At 42.2% G+C, this 21,178-nt stretch overlaps 1 protein-coding gene across 5 annotated transcripts in view; it reads left to right on the top strand.

Moving 5' to 3' along the window:
- Nucleotides 1-21,178, top strand: part of foxp2 (forkhead box P2) — a 92,981-nt gene that overhangs the window by 30,561 nt on the left and 41,242 nt on the right. For 3 of the 5 annotated variants that reach the window (XM_028399138.1, XM_028399136.1, XM_028399137.1), the window contains one exon: nucleotides 7,733-7,919. The exons of the other annotated variants lie outside the window; for them this stretch is intronic. In XM_028399138.1, coding sequence (XP_028254939.1) covers nucleotides 7,743-7,919 — 177 coding nt within the window. In that variant the 5' untranslated portion in view covers nucleotides 7,733-7,742. The remainder of the gene's footprint in view (nucleotides 1-7,732; nucleotides 7,920-21,178) is intronic. 5 annotated transcript variants of the gene reach the window in all.

The raw sequence follows: 21,178 nt of genomic DNA, 5'->3' as shown, positions 1-21,178 counted from the left end.
AAATCAAGAGGACAGAGATGCATCACTGTGATTATAAACTGATAAAAAAAAGGCATAGCCACCATATAACCTTTCAGAAGCTAATAACAATCAAATATTTATCAGCTGCTGATATGTGTTTTATGAGGGCAAAGCTTTAACTTGAAGTTTGACTTATTTGTTTTGTGGAGAAAAAAAAATCCAAGCTCTTTTGAGCAGATGTTTAGTTTGAAGAGGAGAGAGGTCACAAGACTGATAATTGGTGAAGCACTAATTATCTTTATCAAAGACGAGTGGGATCATTTGTTTACTTAAATATTGATGAGGGTGAGCAAGGCATGGTATTGGGCTATTGTGGGCATATTATTAACATTTCATAGGGCTTTGTGCAGGAATGCGAAAGGGACTCCTCTTCATAATTTAATACCCTAATGCATAATGAGCTATGTGATTAGTTCACATGGAGAATTGGCCAAACTCCATTTTGAAGGCAGATAATTTACATTGTTCTCCAGAGTCTGGCATATAATAGGTTCTTTAGCGCAATAAAATTAAATGCTACACATTTTATATTTCAGCTTACAAATCCCCCTGGCAGTTTTCAGCTTTCGTTTTTTTTTTACTGTTTTCTTTATTTTAAAAAATAATAAAATAAATTTTAACTAAAACACATGTTTACCTACATGTTTTATTTAGAATGCACACTGCCCAATTAACACCATTCATTAGCAGAGCCGCGTTATTTGTTTTGAAAGTTTAACCAATCACTTTGTTATGCTAATTGTGATGTAATTTAATTTGAGTTCCCGTAATGATGATGCCGCTATTATCCACATAAATGATGCAGTTAAGCAGCACGGCCTCATTTGCATGTGCTTGAAGGGAGGAGAGGCTGAAAGGAGCCGGGCTCCCGTATCACTCTGCTTTAATTTTCCACCTCTGTTCACTCCTGCCCTATGGGTCTCCCTGGCCTATCGCTGGCTATTGATGATCAGCACTTTTATCTGAATCTTTTTTTTTTATTATTATTATTTTATTTGCTTGCTAACAGATTCCTTTAACTACAAGCTGGAAAATTAATTAATGGAAATATGAGATGATTAAAAATGCTAATTTCTTTACTGGACAATTGATTTTGTGTGTGTGTGTGTACACACCTGTACACAGATGCTTTACTTTTAAATGTTCAGTGTCTTCTTTTGGCTGTTGGTGTGTGTGTGAGACGGGGGTTGTTCCCTGAATTTATTATTTCCATATCAAAGTGATGCTTTGTTGCTTTGTTGCTGGCTTAATTTTCAATCTGTTGATTTCATCATTATCTTTGTGGCTTGGGTGTGTTTTTAGAATGGAGAGTTGCAGTCAGACTGTTTATTTTTTGAAAAATCCAATTTGCAGTCCTGAGAGGAGCGAGAGGGATTTGTTCTTCCGAGGATTTTTAAACTCTTTGTATGGAGAAAGTGCGACTAAGGCGAAGTTAAAGACTGCTCATTATCTGTTTTGTCTTGGGTTGGACATTTTACTAAGGAAAGATGATTTTTTTTCCCTTGACCAAAACACACACACACACACACAGCTCCTCCCCTCCTTACCCTTTTTTATGCTTCTAATTGGTTACATAAATCTTGTCTGGTATGAATGAGGAATGTTGCGGTGTTGTCAACTGCAATCTTCACCCTTATTTACCAATTCATTAAGATCTATCGATGCAGGACTGCTGAGAGGGAATGACAACATAAATCAGAGCTTGAGACATAATGGCCCTAATCAACCAGAAATAACTGGAAACGTCACAATGAGCTATGTCTCTGTAGCTGCGCCGGCCGCGGCTGGCTCCCTGCGCCTGTCCGCTGGATCTGCCACACTGTGGAGAGGACCGGAGAGTCAGACCGTCCAACTGTCACGAGCCCCTCTTCTCTCCTCAACAGGAACACCATTGTAAAGAATTTGTCCATTCTTTTTGTTTTTAATTTTACTATCTCCATTTCACGTCCCTCACGGAATAAAACATCTTTCCCGAATGGAATAGTTCCACACATGAGGTCTATAAATACAGTTAGGTCGGAAGTGCCCTGCGTTCACCACGTACCTCCTCTGCCTCTTGATAAAGATGATTGGACGAGACAATGAGGCCTCCCCTCTTTATAGGTCAATTAGCCCTGATTAGGTGGGCTGAGTTAATTAATGGAATTGGCAAATATGCAAATGAGAGCCGACTGATCGGCTTTCGTCACTGTCTTGCTCACCCACAGCGGCGGGGCTGTCTACCGCTTCAGCAGAATGAGGTGTCTGATGGGTAACATGTAAATGATATGGGACGAGCCTAAATGCTGGAGAAAAACTAGTTTCTCTCCACCTCTTTTTCTCTTTCTGTGAGGGGTGTGCTGCTACTCTAATATAGTTAAGGAGTCTGCATTTATTACTGTACCATATATATTTACAGAAAAAGCAAATATTTAATTTTTTCAATTTGATATTTTTTGTAATGGGTTGTCTCTGGGCACAATAACTGTTTTGTTATTGTGAAATTTGAGAACTGGTTGTATCCATATAACATTAATTTGGATCAACGTGGTATCATGCACAGTATTCATGAGTGCCTCTTGCATTTGATTCTAAAGAGACATTGTGCAGACTCTACAATTGAACATGCACTTTATACACTTTCCTCTGGTGTTCTTTGTCATTTTTTTCTCCCTCTTCTGTTCACCACACACTCACACATCCATTCAGGGACACTGTGGCAAATAGTCTGTCCTCTTTTTTTCTTTATCTTATTCTGTCTCATCTCCCTTATTGTAAATAGAAGAGAATTAAGTTCTGAACATTCTTGGCTGAATGTCTCCTATCACAGAACTACAATTTATTGTCAGCTCAAATGAAGAATTGAAATATGACTGAGGTTTTTCTCAATGTAGGGCTCATTGGACAGGAGATAACCACATTTGATTCTGTTGCTTTGAATAATGTTAATCCTGAAAAAAAGCAAAGTCCATTATTCACATTCATCTCTTTTCATTTGGCCCCACTCCTGATTTTGTAAATATGATTTCTTCAACCCCCCCACACCCACCCACCTCTCTTTTTCCCCCCTTCCAAAGCCATCTTTATTCACCGGTGAAGCACTTTTGAAATTCCTCTATCTGAGAGCAGAAACCATTACCATACACAGGTTTATAAGAAGTAGTCATTAATGCTCTTTTATGGTGGCCCTTTAGTGCCAAAAAGGAAGCTTTTAATTCTAAGGCAAGGAAGCCTGGCTTGCCTTACTTAATCCGGGGGACTGGGTTTTGTTGAACGTGGCTTTCCAAATGGTCGTTTTTTCCATCTCCAACTCCCAAGCTGTATGAAGCTGTAATGAACTGCATCCTTGTGCTGTGGCAGCTACAGGGATACTACACACAGATACACACAAACATATGATGACAATCAAAGATTCGAGACTAAACTGATTAAGTTGTTAAACTTTTTTTTTTATTTTTTGCCCTCCATTATTTGGTCTTTGGATTAAATTCATCACTTTAAAATGCTCCATTTTTAGTCAGCACATGCATGGCATTTTGATTTATTAAGCAATCTAAAGTATTGAATATGTGAGCCTCTTGCCCTTGCCCAGTTACTTCTTTATTTTGTATGCATAGTAACTTATGGCAATGATGAATTAATTTCACTCAAGCACAGAATCTGTGATTATTTTAAATGGTAACCATATCTCGACTTGATCACAGAGCTGTGAGGAGTCAGCAGACTGTGAAATGTAATTTCTATTATTATTATTTTTTTTTATTTTGATCTTGCAAACCAAAAGAATTCCACCCAGCCACCTGAAATGTGAACTGATAATGAATGAACGGACGTCTGGGATCACAGATTTACCGGTCACTTTTTGTTCCACCCCCTCTGTTTCTTTTGTGTCATCCTAATGAAAATATTTTTTTTGCAACTCATGCATATAAAATGAGGAAATGGATCAGTGTTTTAGATGGAGACGCAGTGGAGAACATCCTCACTCTGAAAATGGATAGCCCGGAGACTGAATCGGTGTCAAGCCAGTTGTGTTGTTAACAGTGTGTGCGTTAAATTCCTCAGTGTTCCCCAGACAGTGTTGGAGCACAGCAGACAGCTGTGTATTCCCACTAGATGGATGGCCAGTGTCATAGTGTGTGTTTACTGCACATGATAGAGCGGGAGACAGGCCAGGTAATGAGGCTACATTAAGGGCTTTTAGAGCTCGCAAACAAAGATGGAGGGCCGCTTCTTTCCCCTTTAATGATAGGTGTGTGTGTGTTTGGTGTGTATGTGCAAAACTGGGAGAGAGAGAGAGAGAGAGAGAGGGTGTGTGTACGAGGCAATGAAAGGCTCAATTTTCCTTACACCTTTGTTGTGTCACTTCTCGGAAGAAAGAGAAGAAATTCACCCCACGTCTGGGCCAAATGCACCATCAGGACCCTTTCTCAGATTCCAAACCTGATGGAAGAGACAGGTTTGCAGGATTCAAATGTAAATATTTGCTCAAGCTGAAGAGGAATAGCAAGTAACTGTACACAAGGAATGAGACAAAAGCTGTAGCTTTGCAAATAAAGTGCTTGCTTCATTGAGAAATGCCTGTCTTTCTGCTGAGCCTCCACCTTAGAGAAACACAGGAGCCATCAGCATTAGTAAATTTAGAGAGCAAAGTTATCTACACCTACCTGATCACTATCATCTTCCTTCCCAAAGCTATACATCTACAGAATTACCAGCGTATTACCAGTTAATAACAGCCTTCTTCTCTGCTTCCGATCATGATAATAAGTGGTCTAGCTTCTCCCTCATTGGAAGATTATGGCTTGAGGAAATAGCATCAAATAGCGGGTGTGTTGAAATGCAGGACACCGGCAATTTATGGATGTCAAACACACGTGCTGGCAAGACGGCAGTCTCAGTCGTGCGGCATTAAAAGCTGCCTGCACCTGGTCCTCACAGCAGATATTGTAGCTGGAGGTGTCGTGGCTCCTTCCGACCCAGTTGGTTCAGGACAGGCTGGGCCGTGGTCAGGGCTGGTACCCCCCCCCCTCCCCTCCCTACCCTTAGGGGGAGAGAGGGGCACAGAGTATGTGGTTGACACATATACAGACGCAAATGTAGATACATGGTTCATACAGTCACACCCTCAGGTGCTGAGTATTGTCACTTGAGTATTGTGTCTCTCTCTCTCTCTCTCTCTGTGACAGGTCCATCACCCCCACAGTCAGATCCACAGCTTGGTAGCCCACTCATCATTGCAGCCTGGCTGTGTTTCTAATTGACATTCTAATTGGCAGATTTGAATGGCGCCTTTAGATGGCTAATTAATTTATCTCACTGCTGTCATTAAGGTTAAAGCACCATCTGATCTCTGCGAATATACTTTGCATATATCTGCATTATCATTATGTTGCAGATAGATGTATTGCACAGATTTATACAGAGAAGATTATAGCACACAGATTACGCTTTGCACTTCTATTATTTGTGTATTAAATTCTAATTATTCTTGCATATATTTTTTTTATAACTGGTTGTCTGGTTTTTAATTTTTCACCCTTTCCTTTATATGACATTATACATAAGTAATCACATGTAAGCACATAATAAAAAATTACATCAGTTTACATCAGTTAATATCCAAGTAGCAATTTTCCCTTGAATTTCCACCGTAGTTTGCATTGCGCTCAGATATTATTAAAAAAATTCTTATTTCCTCTTCGCATATATCTTCAAGTTTTTCTGAACATCCATCGCCGGTCCAGGAAAGAAAGGAAAAAAAAAAAGACAGATCCTAGCTCCATTAGAATGTTCATAAAAACGTAGTAAAGGCAATCAGACAGTCTTTCTCTGAATATTTTAAACATTGGCCATGTAAAATTTATGCCTAATTTGAATACTTATTAGCCGGCTGATCTCGGCTGCAGCCTTGAGTTTCTTATGCTGAGATTCATCACCGGATTGGATGTCACATTGTGCCAGGCCCCCACCCCACCACACCACACCCCACCCCTCCACACACATACCCCCCCCCCCTTTACACCCCTCACACCCACAAAAAACACCACCTACATCCTCCCTCCCACTCACTCTCCTTCTCTCTCTCTCTCTTATTCTTACCTTCTGTCTTTCTCCGTCACCCCCACCCACCCCTCTCTCTCTTCCTGTCTTTTCTCTCTTCTTTCTCTTTCTGTCTTTTTTTCCACTGTGTCCCTCTCCATCAGTAGTGAGTGGTGCGGTGTTAAACAGGGGTCCTGTTTGTTCACAAGCATGCCTTGTCCTGGCCTCTTCCCTATTTACTTGTGTCCCGGGCAGCTGTCGCCCTGCTCTGTGTAATAGCTCAGCCCTGTTTGTTCTCCCTGCCTAGATCCTGTTTATCCTGGCTGTGGACATCCTTTAAGGCCTGTCCTGTATCTGCCCCTCGTCAAATACACCCACACACAAACATGCAGTGAAGGACGTGTGCACACTTCTATTAAAATGGTATTTACTAGGCCAAAGAATACACACGGTGCCCATGTGGGCTGGGCACTAATGCAGAAAAAAACACACACTCATAATGACGATCCGTGCCTGTGTTGTTGTGTGTGTGGGCTCTTGCACATAAAGAAAGCAGTAAAAATGCTATATATTTTATATTTTAAATATTAATTGTCTTATATAGTATATTAAAATGAATTTATTTAGAGTAAAAAAATGTGGAGAGCATATGGGTGTATTATTTATTGTGAGAATGTCGGCTGATGTTCGCAGGGCGAAGGTACAGAGCATTAAATGCAGGGGATAATGATAAAACATTTATTACTGGAAAGAGAGAAGGTAATATGCATAATTTATGCTGTTTTTAGCACAATCATTAGTGATATTCGTGATAGAATTTTCCCCCTTTCTTCTCTCTTTTCTTCTCCTTTTCTCACCAATTTTCCATTTCAAATTCACAGCGAACACCTGCTTAGTTGCTGAAATTTAGTTTTGTCTCCTGTATAAAAGTTTTATTTCAGCCTTCTATGTGCGTCACCTGGAGATGTTTTTTTTTAAATATCTCAGTGTAAATGAATATATAAGGTTTGATTACAGATCAGGGTGGGAAGAGCCAATAAATGACATTTGAGTATCCTTCCTCTGAGGAGGGCTGTGAGGCAGATTTTTATTTAGCCACAGCAAGGATGACAGACCCATTACGGTGTTCATCACCAGCCCTGCACCATATGATTTGGTGCCTCCTCCTCCTCCTCTTCCTCTTCATCCACCTCCTCTGTGCCACCAAAATTTTAATTTTGCATGATTAGCCTTGCGTCATTAGGCAACTTCATTCACAAAAAAAATTGGCAGCATATATTTTGAGGTGTGCTGGTTGTTGTGAAGTGTGGTGGTGATATTAAGCTTCTGCTCCGTTGCTTGTTTTCTACATCCATTTAGGGAGATATAATAATAAAATAATAGTTTTTAAATGCAGGTGCTTTGATTTATAACCAAATTTTAGTTGATAAAATTAGATTTAGATACCCTTCTCTTTTTAAAAAGCACCAGGACATGCATCTCTTTGTATTGCTTCATTTACACAATGAATGCATAATTGCTCCTCCTGCATCCCCCCTCTTTCTCCTTCCCCCCTCCCTCTTCTTTAAATGCTTTAATTTGCAGAGGGGGACTGAGGGCTTGATAATGGAAGCGTAAAAAAAAAAAATAGAGGGAAAAAAAGGGGGAATTGTAACAAGAGCCCTAACCGGTGCCTCTTAATCACTTCTAGGTTTTAAATCATGATGATGCAGGAGTCGGCCACAGAGACAATAAGCAACAGTTCAATGAGTCAAAATGGAATGAGCACCCTAAGCAGCAGCCAATTAGAGGCTGGCAGTAGAGATGGGAGATCAAGCGCTGGTGACACAAGCAGCGAAGTAAGCACAGTCGAGCTGCTGCATCTGCAACAACAGCAGGTAAGTTGTGTTTCTCCCCCGTCTCGTCTCTCTGCCGCTCTCTCTCTCTCTCTCTCTCTCCCTCTTCCACTCACACTGTTTTCCCCTCGCTCTCCCTATCTGCTCTGCTGTGCTCTCTTCTCAGGCAGCGCTGGGCTGTTCTGAAAAGGCAGGAGGCACAGTGAATTATTATTATGTTGTGTGTGTGTTTTTTTGGTAAAGGGGAAAACAGTTTTTGTATAATAGGCTGTTTATGTTGTTGGTAAATTTGCTTGTCAGTTTGTTGTCGCTGTCGGCTTGTTTTGCTCAGAGCTATGAAGATGAAACTGTTTTGCTGTGACTTTTTTTGGCGTTTGTATTTGTACACATATAGGGGTTGAGGCAGACATGTGAAACAGGCTGTTTGTCTGCATGACAGAGAGAGAGAGAGAGAGGGGTAGAATGTGTGCAGGAGCATCGTACGGAGCAGTTTGGGCACCGTGTCTGTGTGTGTGTGTGTCATGGCAGAGCTGTATCCACCAGAGGGCCTCATAACTCGGTGCTAGTTGGAGGCTCACATACACAAATACAGAGGCAAAAGCAGAAACCTTTGACACTTTACATGCAGTCTCACTTTGTAGTAAGACAAGTAATGTCTGTTTATTGGATTGATTTTACTGATTTGTTCTGGTTAGAGGCACGTTTTTCTTCTTCTTTTTTTTTACAGACGTATTTTATTTCATTAATAGTAGTGGTATTCATCTCAGTCAGAGCATGTTGAGGGTGAGTGCACTGGAGGGTCGGCAGGGTCGGTGGCTGAGGGGGCAGGAGTTGTGAAAGTCAGTCGCCAGCAGAGTAAAGGAGTCAAGTGTCTCTCGTGTCTTTTCACGGTGAATGATGGCTTTGACAGTTTGCCAAAAGAGCAGTGGGAGATTAGGTCAGAAGGCCATGCTACAGGGGAGGATGGGAGGTGGAGGGACAAGCGCCTTCAGGGTTGTAACAATGTGCGCATTCCTCGTTGCTTGATGGGGGAATTTTCATGCAACTGTGTGTTTGTGTGTGTGTTTTGGGAAGCAGCTGAAGCCCTGTGGTCTGTGGTCAGGGCAGTACAATAGATGCCCATGTGTGTATGTGAGGTATTCAGTGTAGCAAGATAAAGCATGTCCCGGAGCACCCACCACACCACCATCCTCCTCCATCCCAACACCCATCCTCCATCCACAAAGCACAACCCACCCAGCGGTCCTGCCTGGTGGCTGCAGCGGCATCATAGCACTGTGGCCTCACCCCCACCCCGATTTATCACTACTCCGGCACTCTTTACTACACACAGCTGATTGGGGTCAATTCTTTCTCTCTCTCAGTCATCACTCTTTCACATTTGAAGGTGCTGGGTTAAAGAAGTGCCTTCTATCTGTGTCGATACTCTCAGCAGACTGAGAGAAGGATTTAAAGATTTTACCATAGAGCCCTACTATTCTAGAGTCCACTCACATAAACAGTGTGAACATAATGAACTTAAAATTATGCAATATCTATATATGTGCAATATATTTACAAAATATGGTTATTTACATATGTGTATATCTTGTGTATGGTGTGTCTGTGTATAAATCGATGTAAGAAAACAGATTTTGTGACACAAAATACTTTTTATTTAAGTGTAATTTAAACGGGTGGAGGAAAATGTGTGTAAATGTGAAGTCAGTAAATCATCTGAAAACAAAGAAACACTGCTGTTTAAAATAAAAAAAAGGAGTACTGGAAAAAATCCACCTAAGCATAAAGTGTCTAGTTAAGTCTCTGAGATGGACGTAGACGGTGCTGGTGGTGGTGGGGGGGGGGGTTGTATGACAGTGTGTGCCTTGTAAAGAGGCCAGCCCATGCCTTCTCCACAACCCACAGACAGACACATTGAAATGAGCAGTCCAGCTAACAGGTCTCTGGAGGCTTTTTAAAACAGGGGGCCCTGTGCTGTTAACTTCACACACACTTCCTGTGGTGCGCTCACACTGCAGAGAAAGCACAGTTCAAGGAAGGATGAGGTTTTTTTTCAACATTTGTTACGTGAACATGTTCATCTGAAGAAGTTGATGTCATCAGGTGTGTTTTGAATGACAGCTTGAAGATGAAGCATGGGCATGAGGTGGTCATATATGTATTTCTGGGGTTTTTGCACCTAGCTTTTAAAAAAAAAATCTATCTATCCACGTTTGCTCAGAGTCCATTTTGAAGAAAGGCTGTTGGGTGTAATTTTCCACCCATATTTGGAATGACATTGAGTGGTCCGGTGGGTATAGAAGCTCCAGTCTCTCATCACGCTGCTGGGGGGATGATTAATAATAAGCACTGATGAATTCTCCACTGTCCCTATGGGTTCTGCCATTACCCAGCAGCTCCAAAATACCACCTGCAGCTATAATTAGAAAAGCAGCATCTTAAGGTCTCATCACCTTAGATTCGGCCAAAGGCTAATGGAACGCAGAGCTACACACACAATTTTCCATATTCAAATATTGATAGTTGAGGAATAAATAATGCACTGATTGTGTATATTTACACAGGTCATTGTGTGCAGTGGAAATAAGGACAAAAAAATAAAATAATGCACGCTCCCTACATAACCATTGTCAAAATTAAATTTCCAGCCCCTAATTTCTGTCGGGGTTTCATCACCCCCATTCCCAAGGTTGTCTAAATAGACCTAATTTGATTTGAGATCACAGATTAGATACCCACTGTATCTGATTGCAATTTGCCAGCTGCAGATACGTATCAGAGCAAATGATGAATGTTACGCAGCTCTAATTACTATGCAAAATGATAACTATAAAAGCTCTTGTGTGTGTGTGTATAAAAAAGTGCTGAGCTCATATAGCCAATCAATTTGACATTGGCCTTGTTTTAATACTATGTGCTGCTATGTATGTACATGGCAGCCATGCATTGATCTTTGGATCTATACCATAATGTTCCATAATGAGCCTGTTAGTTGATTACAGTGGTCTTGTAGACTTAATCCTGCCAGGGTTATCAGTGGGATTGATGAGCCAATACTCAGGACTGCTGCCCCCCTCTAAATGGGCTCACCACTGTAAAAAGTATATTGATATTCAGAGCAAGATGGAGGCCTTGACTAATGTCTTATGGCCGTTTTAACCAAAGACCCCTTGATAGTTTGAGGGACAACCTTCTGCCACTACAAGAGACTACTCATTATTTAAGCTTATGTGATTGTCTTATATGAAATGCATTTTATTTATTTTACTTTTGCAAAAAAAATACATCTGGCTTACCTGAGACAGAGGCACCACATGTTGGATGTGTTTTCCTGAGGCACATGATGCAGCAAAATGCAAACGGCATTTAAATGACTGCAGCATTTTGACACAAATTACAATAAGTGCGCCAAGGTGCCATCGTACTTCTAGGCTACCCCCTCCGCCCCCCGCTGCTACACGAGCACTAGGCAGTGGTCCAACTTGAGAGTGACAGCAATTAACCTGCCTTCCTAGCTGTTTAGCTGGAGGAAATAGAAAGGATGAGAAATCTGACAGCAAGTGATGGGTAGTATTTAGGGTTTAGGGGCAAATGATATTCTCCCCAAAATGAAAGTCATTAGGGAGAAAGTTACCCCACAGACAAAGGACAAAATGACAGTAGCCTGTGTGTGTGTGTGCTCATTTGACAGACATATGAGTTCCTCTCCCTCTTATAACAACTCAAGTTTGTTGTTTAGTCTACGCTAGGTAAATATACACTCTCTCTAAAATACTGACAGACAGTTTTCACCTAGCGTCACTTCTCACAAACAAGCCTCAAGCATCTCTCTCTCTGCCCTTCACCTGTCTGTCTCTTCTTCGCAGTGTATTTGAGAAGCTACACACACACACACACACACACACACACACACATGCACACATACCTAAGATGCAAATCTGGGCTTTGCCCTTGAGCATAATTTAAAGGCCTAATCACCCAGACTGTCCCTTTGGATGGAATAGGGAAGGAGAGGGAGGGAGGATGGTGTCTCTCATTTGCACCCTTACACAAAGAAGCTCATTAGGTTTATCTTTCAGGCCTGAGATTGCCCCACTCAACTGTGTAAATAAGACACTGGCCCTGGCCTGATGCATCAATCACCTCTCAGGACAGGAGAAAGACCTGCGCTGAAATATGAACGATTTCATAAAGGAGCCTTTTGTTAACCATCATCGTCTGCGAGCAGATAAGGGGGTTTTCTGTGAAGGCAGGAGAAGCATCAGGAAAGCGGCGTGTACTGTATGTCTTTGTAAAATTATTTCCCCCTTTCAGTGAAAAGACAGCTCCTCTCTGGCAAACCCTGTGTCTGACTTATTTACAATGAAAGCCATCTTTCTTTTTATTTCAAGCCTGGCTATCACCAGACAGTCCCCACAGGATAGTACATACAGGCCTGTGACATATAGGCCTGTAGTTTCCCCCTTTGCGATGACACTAAAGATATAGAATGTGAATGACAGCATAGCTACTGTTTGCTCATGCTTCCCCGGACAAAACACAGCATTATTCTATTATCTACCTAGACACCACCTCTTCCTCCAACTCTCCCCTTCTCTGCCTTTTTCTTCCCCTCCCCTTCTCTCTGTCTTATTCTTCAGCTCCTTGAAACCTGGGCTGTCCATCTATGTTTAAGACACATTACATGTGGCCTTCTGGAATTTACAGTGGCGCTCTCCCAGTAACTCCATTTCGTGCAGGCGTCCCTGGAGAGCATGGCGAAATGTCAAGCTGCAAGGCTTGAAAGAGAGACGAGGAGAAAGGGACAGTGAGAGAGAGAGAGAGCGAGAGAGAGATGAGGGGTGGGAGAGAGAGCGAGCGATGGAGGAATTGAGAAGAGAGGATGAGAGAGAGATAGAGTGAAATCTGCTGGAAATAAACACTTACGGGCATTTTATCCTCAAGCAGTCAGTGGCTGTGGTGATGGCAGAGCGTGTTTCAGGTCTGATTCAGAACAGGTTAAGAACATTTTATACATGTATGTCAGTGTAGGCTTTATTTATATGGGCAGTATTGTTACAAATATAAGGTGGTTTTCTTGAAAAAACATTGCCTTATATTTGGAACACTATATTTAAAGGTATTAAATTGAATCCAATTACCTACAATAATTAAAATAGGCTTTCCAAGTCTGCCCATATTGACAGCTGCAGCTATGTAGAAGGAGAGCATTAGAGCTAGCATGCATTTGATGTGTCTGCAGTCCTTATACAGTTTCATATTTAAACACTAGTGCTGCATGTAATTCATGGCTCTCCAAACTGGGTCGGACATTTTTTTTCCCCTGGTCCCATGGTGGTCCATTGGAAGCAGCAGGACTTCGCCCCTTTTGTTCAGTTCGGATTAGGTCTCATGTTTGACCTGACACATTTTTGTCTTTTTTTTTCTTCCCTGTGTAGCTCAGTGATAAATGACCCAGCCAGGGTTAACCACCTCCGTGTAAATAAGAGGCAGTCATTCAGTGGCACATACTGCGGCCAATAGTCCTGGAGTCTCCAGCTATAACCCAGTGCATGCGGGGGATCAATGGCCACTTCACAACTCATTTCCTTTTACGCCCCCCTAACTGCCCCTGGTCCAGCTCTGGGAAATAAATGGCACTGGATCTATAAGTCCACTCACACAAACACATACACAAGCATGCATACACACTTGCACAAACACACACTTTACTCTAAGTGGAGTGAGCAATTGCTTCAGCTCAATACCCTCCACAATAATTTATTTGCAAACTGGCTCGGCGGTGAATGGCGTATCATCTTTCGCGGCCTCACAATCGAAAACAGGCATTCTGTCATTGTTTGTTGCCACTCCCCTGTTGTTGGCTTAAACAGCGTACCAGACATTAATATGGTGGGGTGGAGTGTTACTGTCACACTCAGCCTGAATACATACATGTAAATGCCTCTGTGTTCTTCTAATGTGGAGTTAACAGGAGGATGAAGAAAATGTGTGTATATGTGTGTTTTTTTTAGCGGGGGGGGGGGGGGGGGGGATGTTGCATGCAAGGTAACGCATTGCTGCTTGCTTTTTCTGTAAATGCTTCCCTTCCCCCTCAAAAAAAAAAAAAACCCAAGTGGCTTATAGTCATTTGATAGGCCACGACACCGCTATCCATTTAACAGAGCTTAAAAATCCTACATATGCATATGCCGGGGTGTCTTAAGCTGACAACCAAAGGACAGGATTTGCTAGAAGGCAGCTTTGGAGTGTTGTGAATTTAACAAGCATGTCTAGTATTACAGTTCCTCTCTGCTTTAGTCATGAATAGTAACAAATCAGACTCTGAAACGCATGCCCGATGGTTTGTTGTGTACATCCCCCCTCCCTTCTCTAACTAATATTAAAATGACTTCAAATCTGGTTAAGAAGATGACTAGCAGCATCTTTAATGTCACTGATGCTCTCTCCCTCTAATGCGGCTGGAATCTCTGCTAACAGATTCCAGGTATCATCACAGGTTTTTTTTTCTTGGTCGCACTTGTTAACACTCTCTGCTGCTCCGATTACCTTCATCCCTGACCCATTTTTGAATATATAAATGGCTCTATCCTTTTCCCAAGTTGTTTATAGTTGTAACACTACAAGCCTGCAAGGGGAGATGCTCTTTACGCATTTGCCTCCAAACACCAGTATACATATGTAAGAGAGTCAGCCAGGGCTCTCAGCCCTTCTCTCCTCTTCACAGCTTTTCATACAAATGCAGTAAATAAGCTCAAGCCGTGGGGAATTGAACGCTCCAAACAGACAAACTGACTGACATGTCACTTAGCGCTGGGCTTTGGCTCTCTTCACCGCAGGCTTTAGAGCTAAAGCTTTTATCAGCCAAGGTCAGGCCCTCCCTTTGCTGTCAAGGTGGACTAACAATATGTATCACAACTTTATAATAACACAATATTTGCTATATATAACTAACCAGTTTGGCATATATTGAGGTGATTTGTGAAACTAAATCCACTTACAACATAGTCCTTTGGGAGGAACATTTGTTTTGTGCAGATACAGAGAATAAGATGTACTCTAGCCTGAGGTTAATGATGGAAGTCACACTAGGAATCTGTTGCAGCAGAGATAGACAGGCCCGCCTCTATTCAGCCTATGTTCCTGCTCAAACAGCCTGCCATTCCTCATCAAGACCTAACCACTGCTTATTTACCCACACTGGGGACTTAACTGGCATGAATTGATCAGTGATAGCACTGGAAAGCTGCTTGTTCCACCCTGATAAAAATGACGCCCATGAGCATATGCAGAACATGCTTTGTGGGCTAGGCGCAGCACTTCAAGCTTGAGTAGACACTAAGCTGATATTGGTTTCACGCTTGAGTCCATAGTGCAAAATCTTCCAATGGAAATGCCAGAGATTTGATTGTTTCTGCATATGCATTTATCAGAAGTTTACATGATAAATATACATTAGCCTGGTGGCTAGGCCATGCGTGGTATTGTTTCTGTGATACTATTCTTTGTGCATTCCTTTTTCACCTGTTTGGACTTCATCATCCAATTCACCGTGAACCAGATAATCCTAATTTGCACAAACCTTCAAATGGATTTGTTGGATTTTTTTTTCTTCGTTAGTCTTTATCAGAATTTCTGTCTCAGTGAGAAAATATTTCTTCGTTGGCACTGGTTTTTAAATGTGTGAGGAGAGAATTCCTCTCAAAGTGCCTGATTGTTTTGGGGTTTTTTTGAGTCTGCACCATCACATAATTTAGACTTAGAAGTTGTACAGTATGTATAAAGTAACCTTCCATCAGCCTCTTGGCTTAGTCATTTTATAATGCCTTTATCGCCGTCTTAAATTATATGTCATTTATCTTTCATACAAATTTCAAGCAGAGGTTTTATTTTTTTAATAACCACTGTAATTGTTCTGAGTGCTATGAAGGGAGTGATCATGCTTTTGGCACATTTATCAAAGCTCAAGAAAAAAAAACAGCAGAAAAGGGGGCCCTTTTTCTCACATAGCTGGACTAAGTGTGCGACAGAGTGATAAATTTTCTTGTTAGGAGAAATTACATCCACTAACTTGAGCTACTTCAGCATGAAATTGAAAAAGAAGCATTTCTTGTGAATTTCCATTCTTGATTCAATGAAAGATGTAGATTAGCCTTTTGGAAAAGGGCGGGCGTGAGAATGAAAGCTACAGAAGTATGATTCTGCTCACGCTTGCTTGTTCTTAGAAGCGTGATATAGGATGCTGTTGGAAAAGTCTTTGTTTATGGAAGTAAGGCTCAGTCAGGCTAGTGGCAGATTAAAGGGAAAAAATGTTTAACATCTCTCTCTCTCTCCTGTGTGTGTGTGTGTGTGTGTGTGTTCAGACCCTATGCGTTTTTTACATTTTTATCGCTGCCGCTCTCCAAGCCTCTTTTTCTACCTTACCCCCCGAGTCACAGTCTGTGCCCATGATCGCTTCCTCTCTCCATCTCTTACGCACAAACACATTTCACCAGCTGTAGTAGCCTGTTCTGGTGAGGGATGGTGGTGTAGACTACTGATTGATAGACGCTGGGTGTCAGAGTGGAAGGCAGATAACTATATCTTCTGCTGCTCACTTTAAAGGTCAAACACACATTGCTGTAATTGGAATATTCACAAGACAACCACCGAGGTACAATGCAGAGCATGGGGAAGAAAGAGAGGTGGAGGAGGAGGAGGAGGAGCACTGGAAGAGATAGGTGTTACATAAGGGATTGAGAAAGGAGAGAGGGGGAGTGATCCATTGCCCTTCCACAGGCAGATGCAGTGGCTATTTATTGAGTTGATCTTTGGTGGAGAAGTGAGGCATTCATTAAAAGATACATCACTTTCAATGGGCAGCACTAAAGAGACTGGAGGCTAATGGGAAGACAAAGTAGCCATATAAACTTATATAAAGTCCATCTCAGTGATGTCATGGACTACATTGATTAGCGTATGCAAACTTATTGTCTGAAAATTGACTGGAAAATGTGCTGGGTGAGTTCATTTACAGCTAAGGTCAGGGTGCTCTCTCTCATCGACCCCCAGAAGAGGGTAACACTTAGACTCAACACTTGACCTGAGCTCTGCAGGCTGAGACAGACAGACACTCATACTATTGACCTGCAACCCCCCAAGGCAGGGTCTTATACAGATGCACTCAGCCAGCAGTGTGCAGGCTTGGGTTGCTCATGTTAATGCACATCCACAGCCAAATAAGTGAGAAATCTAAATGACATCACCCCCTCCCCTTTTTTTGTGCTTGGCTGCTGCTCTGTCAGTTGTTCAAAGGAAGGTGAATGCAGACGATGCAGCAGCTGCTGACACATGCTAGAGTTTACCTAACCTGTTATTTACCACCACCGGCCCGGGTCTTTGTGCATGTGTGTCAACACATTTGTCTTTTCAGCAGTATCTGCCTGCATTTTGAGCTAAACCGACTGCTTGTTTACCCGCACCGCATTTAGATTGTTAGTTGCCTCTGGCAGTTTTTATTTTGGAGTCTGAGCCTCTTATTAAGACCTTGTCAACACAAGCTTTATAAAAAAAACACTTCATTCTGTGTCTGATCCTCTGTCATGCTCTCTGAATAGCATAATGCTCTGCATTGTGTACAACTTGTTTAACATAATCAGGATAATACTATGGTCCTTTTCTCATAGTTCCAGTTTTCCACTGGCCTCAGCTTCTTTTCCAAATGAACTATGCCTGGCCTGAATGCAACATTTCATATCAGTTATTCATCCAGCTGTGTGACCTCCACTTGCCTGGAACTGTGAAAAGTAGAGGGGTCATAATCACCTAAAGAGGAAATCAGGCGCTTCGAGGGAGAGAAAGAGCCCGTACATGTGGTATTTTGAAGTGTTGTGTGGGAAAGTTAAACTACCTCATGCTAGCTTTGCTTTTGCGAAGCGAAGACTTGACCCTGCACACACACATTGTCTGTCTCAAACAAACACACACTTCTGTCTTGTTTCACCCACACAAATACCTTCCCCGGCTTCTTCTCTCCTCTATTTTTCTTCCTCTCTGTCTCTTTGTGATAGTATATTGTGGAGGTTCGCAGTTGTCAGGCTCTAAAGCACTTCCCTTGGAGCAGCAGTAGATAAAGACCTCTGCTGAATGGTCCTGCTGTCATCTTATCTAAATGGAGCGCTACAGCACAGGTCACAGCAAAGAGTTTGCTGAAGCCACCAGCAGAGACTGAGAGGAAGGGTAGTAGGGGTAAATTGAGTTTTATAAGTGAAGAAAGCCGAGACAATGGATAAAAAAAAAGTATGTCGGAGGAACATGACATCTGTATCATTAAGAGCTAATGAAGTAATTATTTTGTGTGTGGATTCATCTCTCATTTTGTGTTAAAAGTTAAGCTTGCAAAAAAAAACAATATCCTCCCTCGCTAGAACAGGTATGTGATTGTATTAGTGCAGAATATCCATGGTGACAAAAAGCAGAGGGTAAATGTTAGCGGCTGCAGTGAACGACAGCTCTTGTGTTATTGCTGGCGCAGCCTCCCAGTGTCTCAGCTGACACATACATATTGGTGCATATATGCACTCTTCAACCCGCAGACATAAACACACACACACACACAGGCACACTTTATCTGTGATGGACAAACCAGACCCACGTTTTGTCTTTGTTAGTGGAAAAATAAGTGTGAGGTTACACAATGGAGCTAGACACCCCTGCAAGCTCCCCCACCACTAAAACCACCACCACCTCCACCTCCTCTCCTATACAAGCTTTCTTCCTGGGGTAGCAGCGAGCAAATTCATCTCGTCAATCCTCCCGGGACGGTGTAGCTATGCAGCTCTGTTTACTGTGGTAGAAAGTTAATATAAATTTTCATCAGTGGGAGAAGTTTACACATACGATTCTATTTGTCCTTCATTATTAGCACCTGAGTCTGCGGCTGGGTAGGCATAATTGTCTACAGACACAGGCCAAATAGATGCAAGGGAAAGGCAAATAAGCACACCCCAAAATAATTTGATGCTTGTGTGTTACAATCCTCCACCCTAGGAATTCTTAATCTAGCGAATCAATAAACAAGAGGTGAGAGAGGTGGGAGAGAGGGGGAGGAAAGAAAAGATGAGAGGAAGAAATGAATAATGTGATATGAGTGCATGGAAGCCATCAGGGAGAGGAGGGGGGGGATTCAAAGTGCAGCAAAGAGGTGAGCAGAGCAAGTGCAAGGTTTTCTTCTCAAATACCTTTTATTCACATATAAGACACCCAACACTACAAATAAGCTGTTTATTTACACTTTTGGCTGGAGAACTTTGTACATAAAGACAGGGGAAGCTGAATAGCTATAAATACTGAGACAGAGATAGCAGCAGAGCGGGACACAGAAGCCCATTGTTCTGCTGCATAGCTTTACCTCTGTCCTGAGGCCCAAGCAGATTCTCCATGGACCTCTCCCTCGCTTTCTCTCTCGCCGTCCCTTTTTCACTTCAGACTGCAGATTTATTGAGTCATACATTAAAATGCTCATTACTCCCACATACTTTCCAAATTCTCTTTCTCCCCCTCCTCCTTTCTTTTTTCTTCTTCGTTCTCTCTGAGAAATTACCCACAGAACTTTTTAAGACTCTGCTCAACACCTTCTCTCACACATAAATCGATTCCCAAAATGACATACACGGTCGTTTTGGCAAGGTAGCCAAAAGATCAAACTTCCTGTACTCCTATCTGTGTGTACACGACTGAGTCATAAGGCCAACCAGGCTATGGTGTGCATTGTCCTCTGCTTTGTGGTGGCAACAAAGGAACTGAATCTGGATCCATTGTTGAGCTGTTGATGCCAGTTCTGACCTTTATGAAATGATAGGAGTCTTCCTACTCTTGTGGCTTAGACACTTAGGGTGTATAGGATCAATAGCATCCATATACAGTGAGCTTACACACATCAGGTGTAAAAAAATGGCAGCACCTCATCAGATTGCCATGTTGTTCATACAACATTCCCACTTTTGCATTCAGACAGGACATCTTATCCGGCTCTTCTTCTTCTCATTTGTCTATCCTCTCCAGCCAGCCCCTTCAAATCCGTATCCACCCATCCATCTGCCTGGAATCCACTTATATAAGAAGATAGGGTGTAAATATTTTGGTGTGGAGTGTCAGCGCATATCTTCCCCGCCAGTGGGCCAGGCAGCCACAGTCCAATCAGCCATGTTTGTTTGTTCAGCTTAAACTGTTTGTGCCTTGTTTTTCATGGCATGCGACTCCCTCCAGCTCGATAAAGAGTCACACTTTTTTTTTGCATCCTTACCCCTTCTTTGCCTTCCTTCACTGTCTGTGTTTCCTGGAAGCAAAGATAGATAAGCTGGGTGGTGCAGCACTTTGTGTGTGTGTGTGTTCACAAGTTGTCAAAGCTGTCAGCGTGACTGGTGTTGTTCTGGCCGACAGCCTAGTGTTGAAGAGCAGCCCTTTCACTCCCTACAACAAACACACACACATGCATAATAACACACAAAACATCTGTTGTGCACACTACAGGGGGAGATCATGATGCAACTCCATTTTGTTACTGATCAACAATTGATACGTCATGTTTACAGCTACTTTCTGGAACACCCTGTTGTGAACAGCCACAGCGCTGCAAGAGCGGCTTATTTCATACCTGTGTCATCATGCCAATATTCGCCATATCCTCCCCTAATAACAACAACTCCCAACGCGATTCGAGCCAGGAAGTGATCTGCACTGTCCAAACACAATGTCACAGCCCCTCAAATATATCCAATTCCAATGTCATGGCTGCATATTGTGCAGTCTCCAGGTGGATTTGAAAGAGTGACATTCTTAGTGGATGGCTTATTTCCTTCTTAGACACACACACACACATACATAGACACCATCACACGCAGTAAGCAATCTGGAGATTTGTAATGGTTTGGTCCAGTATTGCAGGGCCTGCTAATGTATTTCATGCTTGTTTAAAATCTTTGCATGCTCCTTACAAAAGGTGCATTGTGATAGGTGTTGCTTATTACCTTGTTCTGTATAGAAGTGTAGTTCTGTATGGTGCTATAGAGGATAGCAGGAGGTGAATGGATGGTTGATGTTTTTTTTTCAGCTCTCTCCCTCTCCTTTTCTCCCTCTCCAGTGATCTCTGCATGCCTATTAATGTAGCAGAGGAATGCCTGTGTAAACATTCTTGTTTCTCAGTCCGTTTCGCATAATAGTTGCCTGTATCGCCTTTCTCCTGACCTCACTATCTGAAACCAATTACACCAGATCCATTTGGGCTGAATCTTATTTTCATAAGGATCCCTGTGTCGCGGTCT

Source organism: Parambassis ranga, chromosome 2 (assembly GCF_900634625.1).
Source record: "Parambassis ranga chromosome 2, fParRan2.1, whole genome shotgun sequence".
Taxonomy (NCBI): Eukaryota; Metazoa; Chordata; class Actinopteri; family Ambassidae; genus Parambassis; species Parambassis ranga.
The sequence above is the reverse complement of the archived record's forward strand: the minus strand, read 5'-3'. Positions and strand labels throughout refer to the sequence as shown.